Source organism: Thermobia domestica, chromosome 2 (assembly GCF_964235325.1).
Source record: "Thermobia domestica chromosome 2, izTheDome1.hap1.1, whole genome shotgun sequence".
Lineage (NCBI taxonomy): Eukaryota > Metazoa > Arthropoda > Insecta > Zygentoma > Lepismatidae > Thermobia > Thermobia domestica.
In genome coordinates, this window is record NC_137455.1 from 162,347,609 (window position 1) to 162,361,382 (window position 13,774).

General features: G+C 37.6%; 1 protein-coding gene across 7 annotated transcripts in view; it reads left to right on the plus strand.

The window, feature by feature from the left end:
• Nucleotides 1–1,253: 1,253 nt before the first annotated feature.
• The window catches only part of amx (TM2 domain-containing protein 3 almondex), a 29,316-nt gene continuing 16,795 nt past the window's right edge, over nt 1,254–13,774 (plus strand). The window contains exons 1-2 of one of the 7 annotated variants that reach the window (XM_081747656.1): nt 1,254–1,408; nt 5,919–6,043. In XM_081747656.1, coding sequence (XP_081603782.1) covers nt 5,921–6,043 — 123 coding nt within the window. In that variant the 5' untranslated portion in view covers nt 1,254–1,408; nt 5,919–5,920. Of the gene's footprint in view, nt 1,409–1,533; nt 1,874–5,918; nt 6,044–13,774 lie in introns of those variants that run through there. The other 6 variants (XM_081747659.1, XM_081747641.1, XM_081747644.1 and 3 more) reach the window with 6 other exon arrangements.

Here is a 13,774-nt window from a genome sequence, read left to right on the forward strand (position 1 = left end):
TCACGATGGGTGGTGAGTCAATTGGTCGTAGCTAAAGTTTTCATTGTCCCACGCCCTCTCTGAACTACTGTGTTGAAAATTAATCAGTGAAAATCAATTGCAATTGATCAATCAATTGAAAGTAATTGCTATGGAAATCAATTGCAATTGAATTAATTGCCAAATAATTTCAATTGCAATTGAATGACTGAATTCAATTGCTATTACTTTCCACTGCAATTACTTTCAATCGATTAATTAATTGCAATTGATTCTCCATTATTAATGGCCAACTGCAATTAACAATTAACCATTACTTACTTCAATTGTTAATTGCAATTAACAATTAAATTTACAGATTAATTGTTAATTGTTAAATCAATTGAAATTTGCCCTACACTGGGTATATTACCTTACGAACTCCCGATTTGCGGATTTCGGTGTAATTCGTACCATATAGAGCCTTATACAGAGTCATTTTTAGCGTTATATCAAGAGTTTGACTAACGAACGCATGATGTTATCTTCTAAATTTAAAAGTATGTTTCTGAAATTAACCAAGATTCATCTTGAAAAAAATCCAGGCTCAGGGGCGTAAATAAGGGCCCCGCATATCCCGCATTGTGGGAGGGCCCCAAGCCATCAAGAAGCCCAAATCATGAAATGGGACGTAGGAAAGGGGGCCCACCCTACGCTGTCTGCTGGAGGACTCCCAAGCTTTTAGTAACGCCATTGGCCAGGTTGGACTTTTCCACAGGGTTGTCCCAACGCATTACGAGAAATCAATGTATAAGATACTAGGCCTCATTCACCTCGATTTCTTTTAACGTGTTTGGCCTACAAAAAAGTCGTGGCTGGCCTTTTGTCGATATAAATCGTGTTTAACTTCACTAATGTTTTTCTAACTACGGCTGTTAGCATCACACGTTAATCAAACTTCCATCACAACGCTGAAAACGGCTCTTCATAGGGACCATAGTGTCCTTAAATGAAGATCGAAAATTAACAATTTTCCGCACACAGAGATTGTAGTAGTTCCAAAATTTAAGAAACTGATATTCTTGATGCATTTTATTAATACGTATACTAATTAATACGTATAATGAGACTAAAGACTCAATGAGAATAGTTGCCGCACCCACCAAGTCCCTTGGATACATCACTGTGCGATTAATTTATTTATTTTTAGCAAACAATACGAAAGACGAATTCTTTCCTGTCAATTCTCAATAGTTTGGTTACGGTCTAAGCACGGATTTCAATCTTCAACTGTTTACGGTGTATAGAGTTCAGAGCTGCAAACTACACAATAATTAAGGCAGTTATACCATAGTTTCAAGTCTTGTACCATTCACATTTATCCTACTCTCACAAAAAGAACAAATAATAGCGCTCAAAAATATGTAGCTTCCCAACTGACAAATAAACAGTAAGTGAGATAATAATTATTATATGCCATTCGATTTTTGAAGCGTATAATAATATCTTACAAAATACCAAAATTTTGATCATCGTACACAATAATTGATATCTTCTTAGTTGGCAGGTTTGGATTACTCATATGCGCTTATTGCATTGCCAATGTTTTATTATTGTGTATATTCGACTGACCGTATACTTCCAAAGTATTTATAGGAAATAATGTGAGCTGTTTCATTTGTAAGGAATAATTTTAAATCACAATGCTCTGCACATGTCTAAGAAGTACAACTGTATTGATTACAGGATTTTTGATATGTGTTTTGATCATTAAATTCACAGAACAATCACAGAATGGTAAATATAGCTAAAGGTTTTTACTTCGAAATGTACTCTGAAATGTAATGAGACTCCAAAATTTAACTTTGGGACATATTCTGCAGATGTGAGTTAAGATATTTCATTTCCTGTAGATGTGAGTTAAGATATTTCATTTAACCAATTGTTTGTAATATCTCACTTATTTAGGTACTATTACAGTACTCTTAGTTCTACCAAATGTTGACATTTCTTACATTTTCAGGTTAGCTTGGAGCTTTGTATTTCTTTCAGGAGAGCTCAGTAAATAGTCTGGATATATGGCATAACTAATGCGTACAATTCGAACCAACTTGTGCTAGGTGGCCACTAAAAAGGACGAATGCTGTCTAGTCGAGCAGATTGTTCGGGTTAAGTTCCAAAGTTAGTCCTCCGTTTTCAAAAAGTGCCAGGGCATATTTTTGGAATTGGGGGGGAGTAGTTTTAGTTGAAAATTCTCACTTTCTTGGTTTATAATCTGTACTTCTCGTTTGTTCATTTTAGGTTAGGTTACTTTCGGATAGGCTATGTTAACATTGTACTTTACCCCTAGTTCCAAAACTATCCCTTTTCCGGAAAGCGATAATTTGCTCGTTTGTGGGCTTGATAACATGTAATAAGATCGGAAGTTGTGTTTATTTTTTAATAAGTGTTTGCTATATTTATTCCTTTTTTCTTTCGCTTTTCGAGCAGCTACGAGTCCAGCTTTTACTGAGGCATATTGTAGGTTGGAGGGGATATAGGTGTCCGAACATGTAAAGTCCCAAATCAATGCCTTTCCTCTCTTCCAAGATACTAATGTCATACAATCGGGTCTTTTTCCGTCAGATCGGCCGCATGCAATCGGTTCCAAAACTACCATATTCTTTGAAAGAAATACTGCACACACTAAAACCTAGTAACCTTGTAAACTATTTGAAGTTTCAATGATTTCATGTAGCAATTTGTGCTACATATTCTCCGCTGTCACACCTTGCATTTCCTGGTGAGTCTCGTAGTTAAATTTTTCGTGCAAGCATGTTTAGTAAAAGTGGAAAATTCTTAATGAAACATGAGTTTTGAAACATCAGGGAATGTTTTTTTGTAAAGGACTGTACCCTTTGCCCAAGTTCTTTACTACTGCAGGTAAAAAGAAAAATGGAAGCTCGCTGATAATCATGAATTTTAAGGCAATACGGAATGATTTCTACAAAGAAATCCGTAGTATATTTGAATCATTAAGTACGATACCGGTACCCAGATAGCTTAACGTATAGTAATACGTCTACAAATGAATGGAGCTGAGTAAGAGAAGCCAGGTGGATTGCACAGAATTAGAGCGCTGATGGCACAGGACTATATCCTATTTGAAATCACTGGAAATATAATAACCCGATTAGGATTCCTGGGGCACATAACAGGTGTGTTGATTAAAATCAAAATATACTGACAGATTGGAACAGTGTAGTCATTAATTTTCTCACGTATGGGCGTATGTGCTGTATTTCGTTATATATTTTTTATGTATGTTTTTCTTCACTTTGTAATGTTTATTTACGAAGTGGTAGTAGGTCTAGGAACAATGATGAAAACTTATTTCAGCCTTCGTAAAAATGCATTTGTTTATGACATAAGATCAAACTTAAGAAGGTAACTTCTGAATAAATTTAATTGGATGGCCTCTGGAATCCATTATGAGACATTATGAATGACAGGAAGTTACCTTTTCTAATGGGCTTTCTGAAACTTGTTATTTGTAATTAATACATTCATACAAGGTTTAGTCTTAGGTCTTGTAATATTCTGATACACAGCGTACCGGTACCTCTTTTTATTACAGTACAATGAAGATAAATTAACATTCAAAATATAACCCCTGATGTTGGACTGTCTGCGACCACCTTTCTGCCAGTTCCTTGATTCCACGTCTTGTCCTTAGAGACAAAGAATTCAGTCACTGCTGTTCCCGCCTCCTGCTGCTTGGTAAAGCATCGTGATTTCAGGAAGTGCACTATGGAACGAAACAGGTAGTAATCCGAAGAGGCAAGGCCAAAACTATACCCTGGTTGTGGGATCAGTTCGATATCATCAAGTTTCTTCATATTTTGTTGCGTTTTTCGAGCCGAGTGTGATTTTGTGTTAACTCGTTGTAGCAGAGCGCGTTTTTGGTTCACCAATGCAGAGTATTTTGGCGTAGTGCAGCATACATTTGCTTCGATTGTTGGGAATAAAGGTTGGCATTGATAGTACGATCTGTAGAAATGAACTTGAAGTTAATTACTGCCTCATAGTTCCACCTCGCACAAACGATGACTTTGTGCTCGAAACGGCCCTGTTTGACGACCGGTTCCGGAAGTTGGCCCTTGTGGATCCACTATTTAGTGTGTTTCAGAAAAACATCCACTTTTGGTCTCATATGATAATCCCTTTCACGAAACGCATAGGTGCAGATTTTACAGTAGTCGTCGGCACACAATGCTCCTCTGGGCCTGAGCTGGGGTCGACTCATGTGGCACAATACGATAGTTCCTTTTGGTTTTCCCGAGTTCATGAAGGTAACGCACTGCAGTGGACTGGAGCATTCCGAATTGGCTTGACAATCATCGTGTGCTGGGGGATGGATTTTCCTTAATAGCGTGTCATTTGATCGTAGAATTTTATCCTGGAGTGGCCGGACCTTGGCTGATTTTCGACATTTTTATAACCCGCACGAAGTTTCTGTGCTGTGATTCATCTTCCGTTTTTGCATGACGGATGCTTTTTTTAGGGTTGCTGTTGCAGCGTTATGCCTGAGTTTGAACTCTTACAGTAATAGTTCACTTATCAGACGTTGTTAAACATTCACAGTCACTCCCACCAAAAAATGATTAAAGATGCTAATGGAGAGGCAGCTACTGTATTAAATACTCTGCTTGCCACACTACCTTCTGGACCAGTTTGATATTATACTTAAGATCGATCAGGTCATATACACGTGCCTGCTGTTCGGGTTATGAAAATATTGCAAGACTCATGACTCGCTCTTGTATTTGCTAGTGGACGCTATAGGATACATACTTATATATGAAATACTACTAATCTTGTACCCGTAAAAAAAAAAAAAAAAAAAAAAAAAAAAAAAAAAAAAAAAAAAAAAAAAAAAAAAAATATTTTAGTAGTCTATGCTACATTCTTCAGTAACTTCTTAAACAGCTTAACCTTAGAACTATTGTGAATTTGTGGACCCTTTCATCTTAGGACTATTCCAAGGTGAGAGAATCCATAATAGTTCTATCATAGCAGTTCAAAAAAAATACTGAAGAAAACAGCAGAGACTACTGAAATAATTTAAAGAAAATAACTTTTTTATGGTACAAAATTAGTAGTATTTCACTTAGTACGGTACATTCATAATATAGTTGTTGAAATTATAAAATTTTATTTCTATGTTAGATTTATAATAACAGCTGTCTTCTTTGAATTTAACTGTTTCATAATGTTGTGGAAAGATCTATGAGTTTCGGTCTGCTCGGAGTTAAACGGTTTAGTAGTGTATAATTAGTGGTACCAACATAAAAGCAATCTACGATATTACTCTTAACACTTCTTTCACAAAAAAAAAGTGCCGTTTGTGTTACTTTATCGTCTGTTAAAAATGAAATGAAATCTTTAAGTTTTACGTCCCACGGTTATGCCGGTTAGGCTAAAGGAGACAGTGATGATGAGAAATAATAGAAACGGTGGGAGGAAACGGGAGAACCCCGAGAAAACCCACGAGCACGGTGTTTGTCCACCACAAAGTCCACACGCCGCGAGTTGGAATCGAACCAGGGACCCCAAACACCGGAGGTGAACGCTCTATCACTGAGTCATAGTGTCCCCTTCTATCGTCTGTTAAGATTCCGAAAAGTAACGATTATTAGTTATTAGGTAACCTGCGGAAATGAATACTAAATATAGTATTCTCATACGAGAACTTCAAGCATTCATTTAGTACGGCTGAATTGATGTTCAGTCAAATTAACAGTACCAGTAAGATTTAGATTTTCCAAGTATAAAGCATTCATAATATCGTCAATCCAGTTCATATAGAAATAAAGTTGTTAAATAATTTTGATTTCTTGTAGAGATAATATTAATATTAGTATGTGGTTTTACTAGAAAAGTTTTTTTAATAAATAAATAAAATAATCTTCTTTTTACAGATATGGATAGTAATACTATTCAGACGAGCACATCAAGTTCTAGAATAGGAAACAGTGGAAATTCTGGCGAAAAGAAAAATATTACAAGCTCACCGAGTGGAAAAGTTTCTATACCTGACGATCTGGTCAGTAAATTTGCATAGATGTATAATATTTTAGAATAAACGCATTCTAAAATGCTTCATTCTTGCTGAAGACGAAAGTGGCTTTAAGGTTGAGTGGTTTGAGGGAAATGATTCGAATTACATTTATAGCCGTTATAATATAAACAAAGGAAAGCCAAGTACAGAAAAAAAAATGCACTTACTTCTGCTTCTCTCCTATCTTAAACAATGCACTTGCAGGATACAGATATTAGTGTACGTACCTGTACTGATCATCAAGGCAAAGAGAAAATTTTGAAGCCACCGAGGTTGAAATACATCAATTGATTGGATAGGGACGCATAAAAACTAAAATTGATTATATTAATAAATGTGATAATACATGGAATAGAACTCTGAAAATGAGTATGCCATTTTGTCTTTAATTAGAAGGACAAGATGAGAGTTCCATATTAAGGTTCCGTAACATTTTGATGTTGTACGACTCTGTCAAATCCTTTAGTGTACTTAACCTTTATGGTTTTGAAACCGTTCTCCCTTTGTTCTGATGATGACTACAGGCATGTGCTCGAAATATATACGACCATGCACTGTTTGTGATTGCGGACAGTAAATGAAATGTTACAGTTTTACGTCCCACGTTATACCACGTAGGCCAAAGGATACGTTGAAAAAAACTGATGCAATGATAAGCATGAATGAAATCAAGAAAGTGGGAGAACTGAGAAAACCCATGCACACGGTGTTTGCCCACCACAAAACCCACTTGGCGCGAACTGAGATCGAACCACGAACCCCATGCACCAAAGGTGAACGTTCAGCAATGAAACACCATAGCCTCCATTGAAGAGCAGTAGAGGTAAAAGCAGACTTAATGTGTTTTTGTCAATTTTTATAGTGTGTAAAAACCAATTATGAATGTTGATACCCATATACTAGTTTCTTGCGTATAATACGTACCCGCTTCACATTTCTGTAGTCTTAAATTTTGTTAATATAGAATTTTTAGCCATGATAATTTTAAATTATCCTTCGTTACTGTTCAATGCAACCAATCAAATAGTGGTATGATGGAGGATTGAATATGTGGGACTGGGTCGAGGATCAAACTCCGATTTTCAGTTTGCCATACTGATGCATTTACACTACACTTGGCAGTACTTCTGCAGACTAGCTACATATTCTCACTCTTGAGATCGGTGATCAGCCAATTTCGATCACTTGAATTCTACCTTAACTTGTTATTGTGCAAGGACAGCTCATTGTTTGTATATATAAGTGTCACAAGTTATAGGGTACCTACTTAATGCGTGGAATTTGCTCGAGCATGAAGAAGTGCAGGAACTCGACTTAGTAGGGACGCAAGAAGTAGTTGGTAGTCCACTGGAAACATATGGAACCATGCAGCCTCGATTGCTGTCTATAATTCACTGTTTGCTGCAGGTGGAGGATCCTAGGTGCGAATGGCCCGTTCGATAATATCCCACGTGTACTCGATAAGGTTCATGTGTAGAGTTCCACGGGACCAAATCATGTGTTGGAAGTGACCCGGGTATTTCTCAAACCAGTCGCGCATCATTGCGGCCCGGTGACACGGCGCTTGTCATCCTGGAAAGTCCATTGTTTGCAGAGTATAAGAAATCAATAATTGCATGTAGATGGTCAGTAAGCAGCTAATCATAGTGATGGCCGGTCAATGTCAGGTTCAAGCGAACCAGAGAAGCCTTCGCCTGCTTGTAGATTACTTTGTTGACAACTTCGGTCCATAGCGTCATGGGATCTGCACCACGCCCAGAGCGTGCCATCCGTAGTACTAACTGCAAACGTGATTTATCTAATAACACTACACGTTACCAATCATCTAACGCCATATCCACGTGTTGCCACATGCGTCGCCGCTGGCAGTGTTCAGCGGTTAGTTGCGGCACTCGTGTCGGTCTGGACTGTGGGGAGATTAAATTGCGCTGCACTAACCTCTGAGACACGTTGGTGGAACGTTCTGCATTGATTCATGCTATCAGGTCACGCACTATTGTCCGGATGAGTCTGTCCAGACGTCACCGGTTACGGTCATTCAGCACACGTGGGCGGCCGTTGCGTTCCCGATTTGGTGATAATGTCTCAATTGCTTTATTCATTGTTCATTCTTGATATGTGGAGCGCGAAAAGTTAATGTCCGGACGACTTTCCAAATCGCATATTCCATTCGTCTAGCATCCACTATTATCCCACGCTCAAACTCCGATTATTTCCGTAGGGTTGCCATCAGTACAGTATATAACATTTCGCTGCACTCACGAAAGTCCAGCTGACAGCACTAAAACTGCTTCACACCGTTCAATCGGTTTTCCGCGATGTTCGTGTGCCATCAACAAGTTTTCTGCCGCTATCCCATGACTTCAGACACCAATGTATATAAATGTACACCAATACCAGTTAGCCCTCCCCACTGGCCTAATGGCTAGGACGCGCTCCTTTGATGCTTGGAAAAATGAAATAAAATGAAATCTTTACCTAAAATGAAAGTTTTACATCCCACGATTTTGCCGGCAAGACTAAAGGAGAAATGATGATGAGAAATAAATCAGATGGTGAAATGAAGAAATTGAGAGGAAATGGAAGAAACCCGAAAAACCCCACGCACACGGTGTTTGTCCACCACAAAGTTCACTTGGCGCGAGCTGGGATCGATCCAAGGACCCCATGCATCAGAAGTGAATGCTCTACCACTGAGCCACGGCGGCCCCGTGATGCTTGAAGTCCTAGGTTCGATTTCTCGTAAGAGATCTTCGAAATTTTAATGCATTATGATGGCTCAGCTTCCATCTTAAACTGCAGGTTCGTATCTCATATACCCTCGGTGCTAAAAAGGGACGTTAACTTAAACAAACAATAACTATGACGGTTGAAGAATATATATTAGGTACCTGAGAAAGTTCTGTCGGATTTCTTCCGATGACACTGCAATAACTCTGCACAAATTTGTTTCGGGGTGAACAAAGAAGGGAAGGTAAAGTGTTGGCGACAGATTCCTCTGATATATCCTGCCAGTTGTGGTAGCTAAGTTAAACTAGTATTTCAATGAAAGTTAAGTCAAAAGTGAGAACCCGATATAGCGTTATACGGGTTTGTATACTGTACGCGTTTAAAACTTGAAACAAATGTTTGTGAAATGGGAAAGGTAAGATGTAAGTCATATGGTAGAACGTGGAAAATGAGCGGAATTAAATGGTAATGTAACAATTCTTTAAGAACAACGATGAATTCCTCCAATACGCATCACGTACAGGACATCCGCAAGTCATAGACAATGAGGGATTTAAGGCGGTTATTGTGACCGATCATGGCTAAACTAGGATTGTCAGATTGAACTGAAGGCAAGCTAAAAGACATCGGAATTTGTTGTGCTTGAGGACGCAAATTTGAAATTGAAAATGTTCGTATGTTTACTGCATTACCACTGTTATCTCTTAATACTTATGACCATTATTGCTAACTATTAGCAGTACTATTATTGCTGCTAACTGAATATATACTGTATCGAGCTAAGTAAAAGTAAATTAGTGATTATAGACACCAACCTTATTATATTTTTTTAAGCTCCTCACTGCGTCAAGAAGAATTCTGATTTCCAGAATTGTTTTGTTGAAATATGACATCATTGTCAAGTTCATCGACCAATTACACTAAACACTGGCTCGACATGTGTATTACTGACTGGTATAGCGAGAGTGTTCTACATTATTTGAAACAAATTTTGTGCATCTTGTTTTTTTTCAATCGAAACTCATTGCACAAACCGTTCCATAGCAACTAATATTAAGTTCAATCTCAATTTCTGTCAAATCATAAAATGTTGGTGCCATGCGATGATACAGACACAACAATGAAAGGATGTTAAACCTGGCTTTTTGTTACAATAAAAATATAATCCATGTAAATAACAACTCGTAAGTGCAACATATAAGTCATAAATGGCATATACAATTAATATAGTATAAATATAATTTAAACCCATAGATAGTTCGTTGGGTCGTGCATTAAGAGACTTTGGTGCATCTGCTAAGTTCTTCCACGGTGGAGTTCATAAACTCTTCAAATTTTACCTTTATTTACGAGAGCTTATTTATTGTGGTATAGAAGGGCGATGGAAAAGCAGGGTTTGGGAGGAGTGCAAATTGACAACTGTCTGATAATGTTATTGTGTACTTTTTAAATATCACTGGTGATTAAGCGTTATTGTTTAAATTGCAGAGACAGGATAAAAGTGAAGAAGTGGTGTAGTTGCAGTGTTCGAGGTCGATAGTATCTAGTGTTCCTGTGCAGATAATAAATCTGTCACTTTCCAAGTATTCCAAAGCCACATTCAATCTTACCTGATTTGTTAGAGAATTTTTTATCATGGATCCGGAAAGTACCAGGTAGCAAATTTTCTGCTCTCTGCCTTTGCTTTTCTGCTCGAACACTTGCTGGAGCATTTTTTTTTTTGGGGGGGGGGGGAGATAGGTAACATGAGGCAGCAAGCGATAAGAAACAGGGTTGGAAAAATACAGTTTTTTTTTAAAAAAAAAAAAAGAACAAAACGTTTGTTTAAAACATGAAAAAGGTGTTCAAAATGTTTTAAACATGTTTTAAAACACACACACAAGAAAAACATGTTTTAAACATTTTGAACAGTTTAAAACATGATTTTAAACATATTACAAAATCATGTAATAACGTACACTGGGAAAAAATTGTATGTGGCGTACGTAAAATCGTATATTACATTTGTAAATCCTGTAGTTTTTGGATTTAACGTACAGCAAACGTATAACTGAAAACGCATGTTTTATAATACTTTCTGTATAAGTGTTCCATCTGTATATACTTTTCGTATGAAACAATATAGGCGGTTAGGATCTCACATACAAATGGATGTATGTAACATATATCTGACGAAGGTAACATACATATATGTATGTAATATGAGGAAGACGGTTAGATATCAGACATCCTGCAACGGCATGATGTAACAATTAAGGGCAGTGCTTATGTAGCATACGAATAACGTATGTTCCGTACTGATTTCTGTAGTAAGCAAGAGGATTCCGTATATTAGTACAATTTACCGCTGTCCGGAGAACGGATTTTTCTCAATGTATTTATTGAGACTTTTTTGTTCTTGCAACCGATCTTTTCATGTATTTTATTCTCGTTAAGACTACACTGTGTTGGGTACATAATATTTCAGTTTAGATTAGTAATTTTCGACTTATGTCATATCACGACCCCCTTTAATTACATCCTCTTGCCAGTGACTCTCGTAAGTAACTTCTTGGTTGTAATAAGCTTTTTAGGTACATTTTTAAATCTACCTACTATAGAGATTTCACAGTCTATCAATATACATGGCAAAACAAAAGTCCTCATCATCCTTGTGTATTGAGAACGGGTTGAGGGAGGATGATGAAACTTAGAAGTGGTCTGACACATCAGATGGGGCTATCAAGCGTCATGGCGGACATCTTTGATTGGTATACGAAATTTCAAATGCAAAGGGAGTCATGTCATGTTTTAAAGCTAGAATTTTACCAGAAATATAGTTGTGGGCTTATTTTCGCCCTTTTCTAGTTAATGCCTTAAGGGCTAAGCTTGCGTTTCATGGAGGCGGGTGAGATTTTTGTTGCAAAATTTGATTACTATTTCAGAACACTGATGCTAATAAAATTATTTCGCAGAGTAGAGTCCGAAAACATAAGTTCACTTTCCAATTTGGCCTTATACAAGTTGTCTGGAATACACAATATTTTTTTGAATTCAGAAAAATTTGCTATTCCTAGTAGCGTATTGCGTTTACACCAGTACCAATCAGTAGCTAAAACAGGCCACGATGCGATCCAATTTTTCTCGTTCTGTCCAACCATAGCAAAGAGCCATAACTTCATATTCGTTAACGAACTTAGTCACTGATTCTCCCACACAGCCCGGAAAGGTGGAAATTTTAATTTTGGCACGAAACTTGTTTGAATCCGAATGTCACTGGAGGTTTGGTGTACAGCTGAATTACTATGTTCAATCTGATTTCGCGTTCATTCTTCCACTATATTATCCACCGTTTGAACACCTATATTCGAAATTTCATTCTCTGTCCTATCCTGAACCACACTTTCGAATTCAGTAGCCAATTCTCCGTTGTTAGGATGAAGAGAAACTTGAATTATAGGTTCCTCATCTCCTTGCTGAGCTCCTCCGTGGCTAAGCGGTTAGCGTACGCGCCTCCCGCGTGGGAGACCCGGGTTCGATTCCCGGTGGGAGCTCATGTGGTTCGGATTCCACGTTAATCAGTAGGTCCCGTCTCATATAGTCTCGCTGCTGAAAAGGGATGATAAACTCAAAATCAAATCATCTCCTTGCTTACTTTCTTATTCGATTGCACATTCTAATTCTCTATCGACTTGCGTTGAAATATCGAAGCGTTCTAAGGGGAAGAGTGTGGGATTAACCCAAGTATAATCATCCGGAGGTGACCAACTTTTGTATTTTACCCTCGAAACATTATGCGAGTGTGCTTGCGGTTACAATTCTGCCCTTAATGGTGTGGATGTTGCACTAGGTCTATCTCATTCGGGGTGGTAGATGACTCTAGTTTATCTTTTCCCAAATACTGTGTTCTCGCGGCTAATAGTGGCCTTTCGCGACAAGGAGTGGGTAACTCCTTGTATTCTGTAGTATTAACGCTACTATAGTTATTAGACTTTACCTTTGTCTTCCCTGAGGACAAAACTTTCTTAACGAAAGACAGTTTTTTTTAAAAACATATCTATACAATCTAATGACAGTCTAACAGAATATAACATAAAAACGAAAATATGTGAAATAATCTTAATCTATACATGCATATGTATTATGAAAAAATGAATGAATGCTAATCATATCGCTGCTGTGAGTTTTAATGCCATCGTGCTACACATAAAGTGAAGAAGAACGAGATTCTAACAGTCTAGTAATTAACAACTAATCACGGACAGGCTCCCCACCTGAAACAAAATCTTCCTTTACATAGGTCAATTAAGCAAGTCACCCTGTGTCACAGAAGCGTCATTAACCCAGGTCCTCTCTCATAAGGACCCAGGTCGGAATAGTTTCATCTAAAGCTTCAATTGCCTCGGGGAAAATTAACCTCTGACTTTTAAAATTATACTAGGAGGCAGTTTTTGACATGAATATAGGCTTTATTATATGATTTTAGAAAGCAAAATAATAACAATATAAAGTAAAAGATAGGAAACACTATATCCAACTAATCAAAATATCCAAATAAGTCGAAGTAGACTAATCATTCTTACGTCTTCACGTTACTATTTCTGTGAATTACAATTTGAAGGTCGACCAAAATGTTTGAAAAAAAAATTAATGAAAACACAATCGTTCTTGCAAAATGAATATTTATGTGTGAAATGCATTGTCAAAGCGTAGGAGGCCGCGGTGGCTCAGTGGTAGAGCGTTCGTCTTTGGTGCATGGGGTTCTTGGTTCGATCCCAGTTCACGCCAAGTGAACATCGTGGTGGACAAATACCGTGTGCGTGGGTTTCCTCGGGGTTCCCCCGTTTTTTCCTACTTTCTTTATTCCACCATTTCCTTCATTTCTCATCATCACCGGCTCCTTTAGTCTAACCGGCATAACCGTGGGTCGTAAAACTTAAAGATTTCACATCACATTGTCCAAGCGACTCTGTTCTAGTTTGTATCGAGAAATTTTATAATTCATAT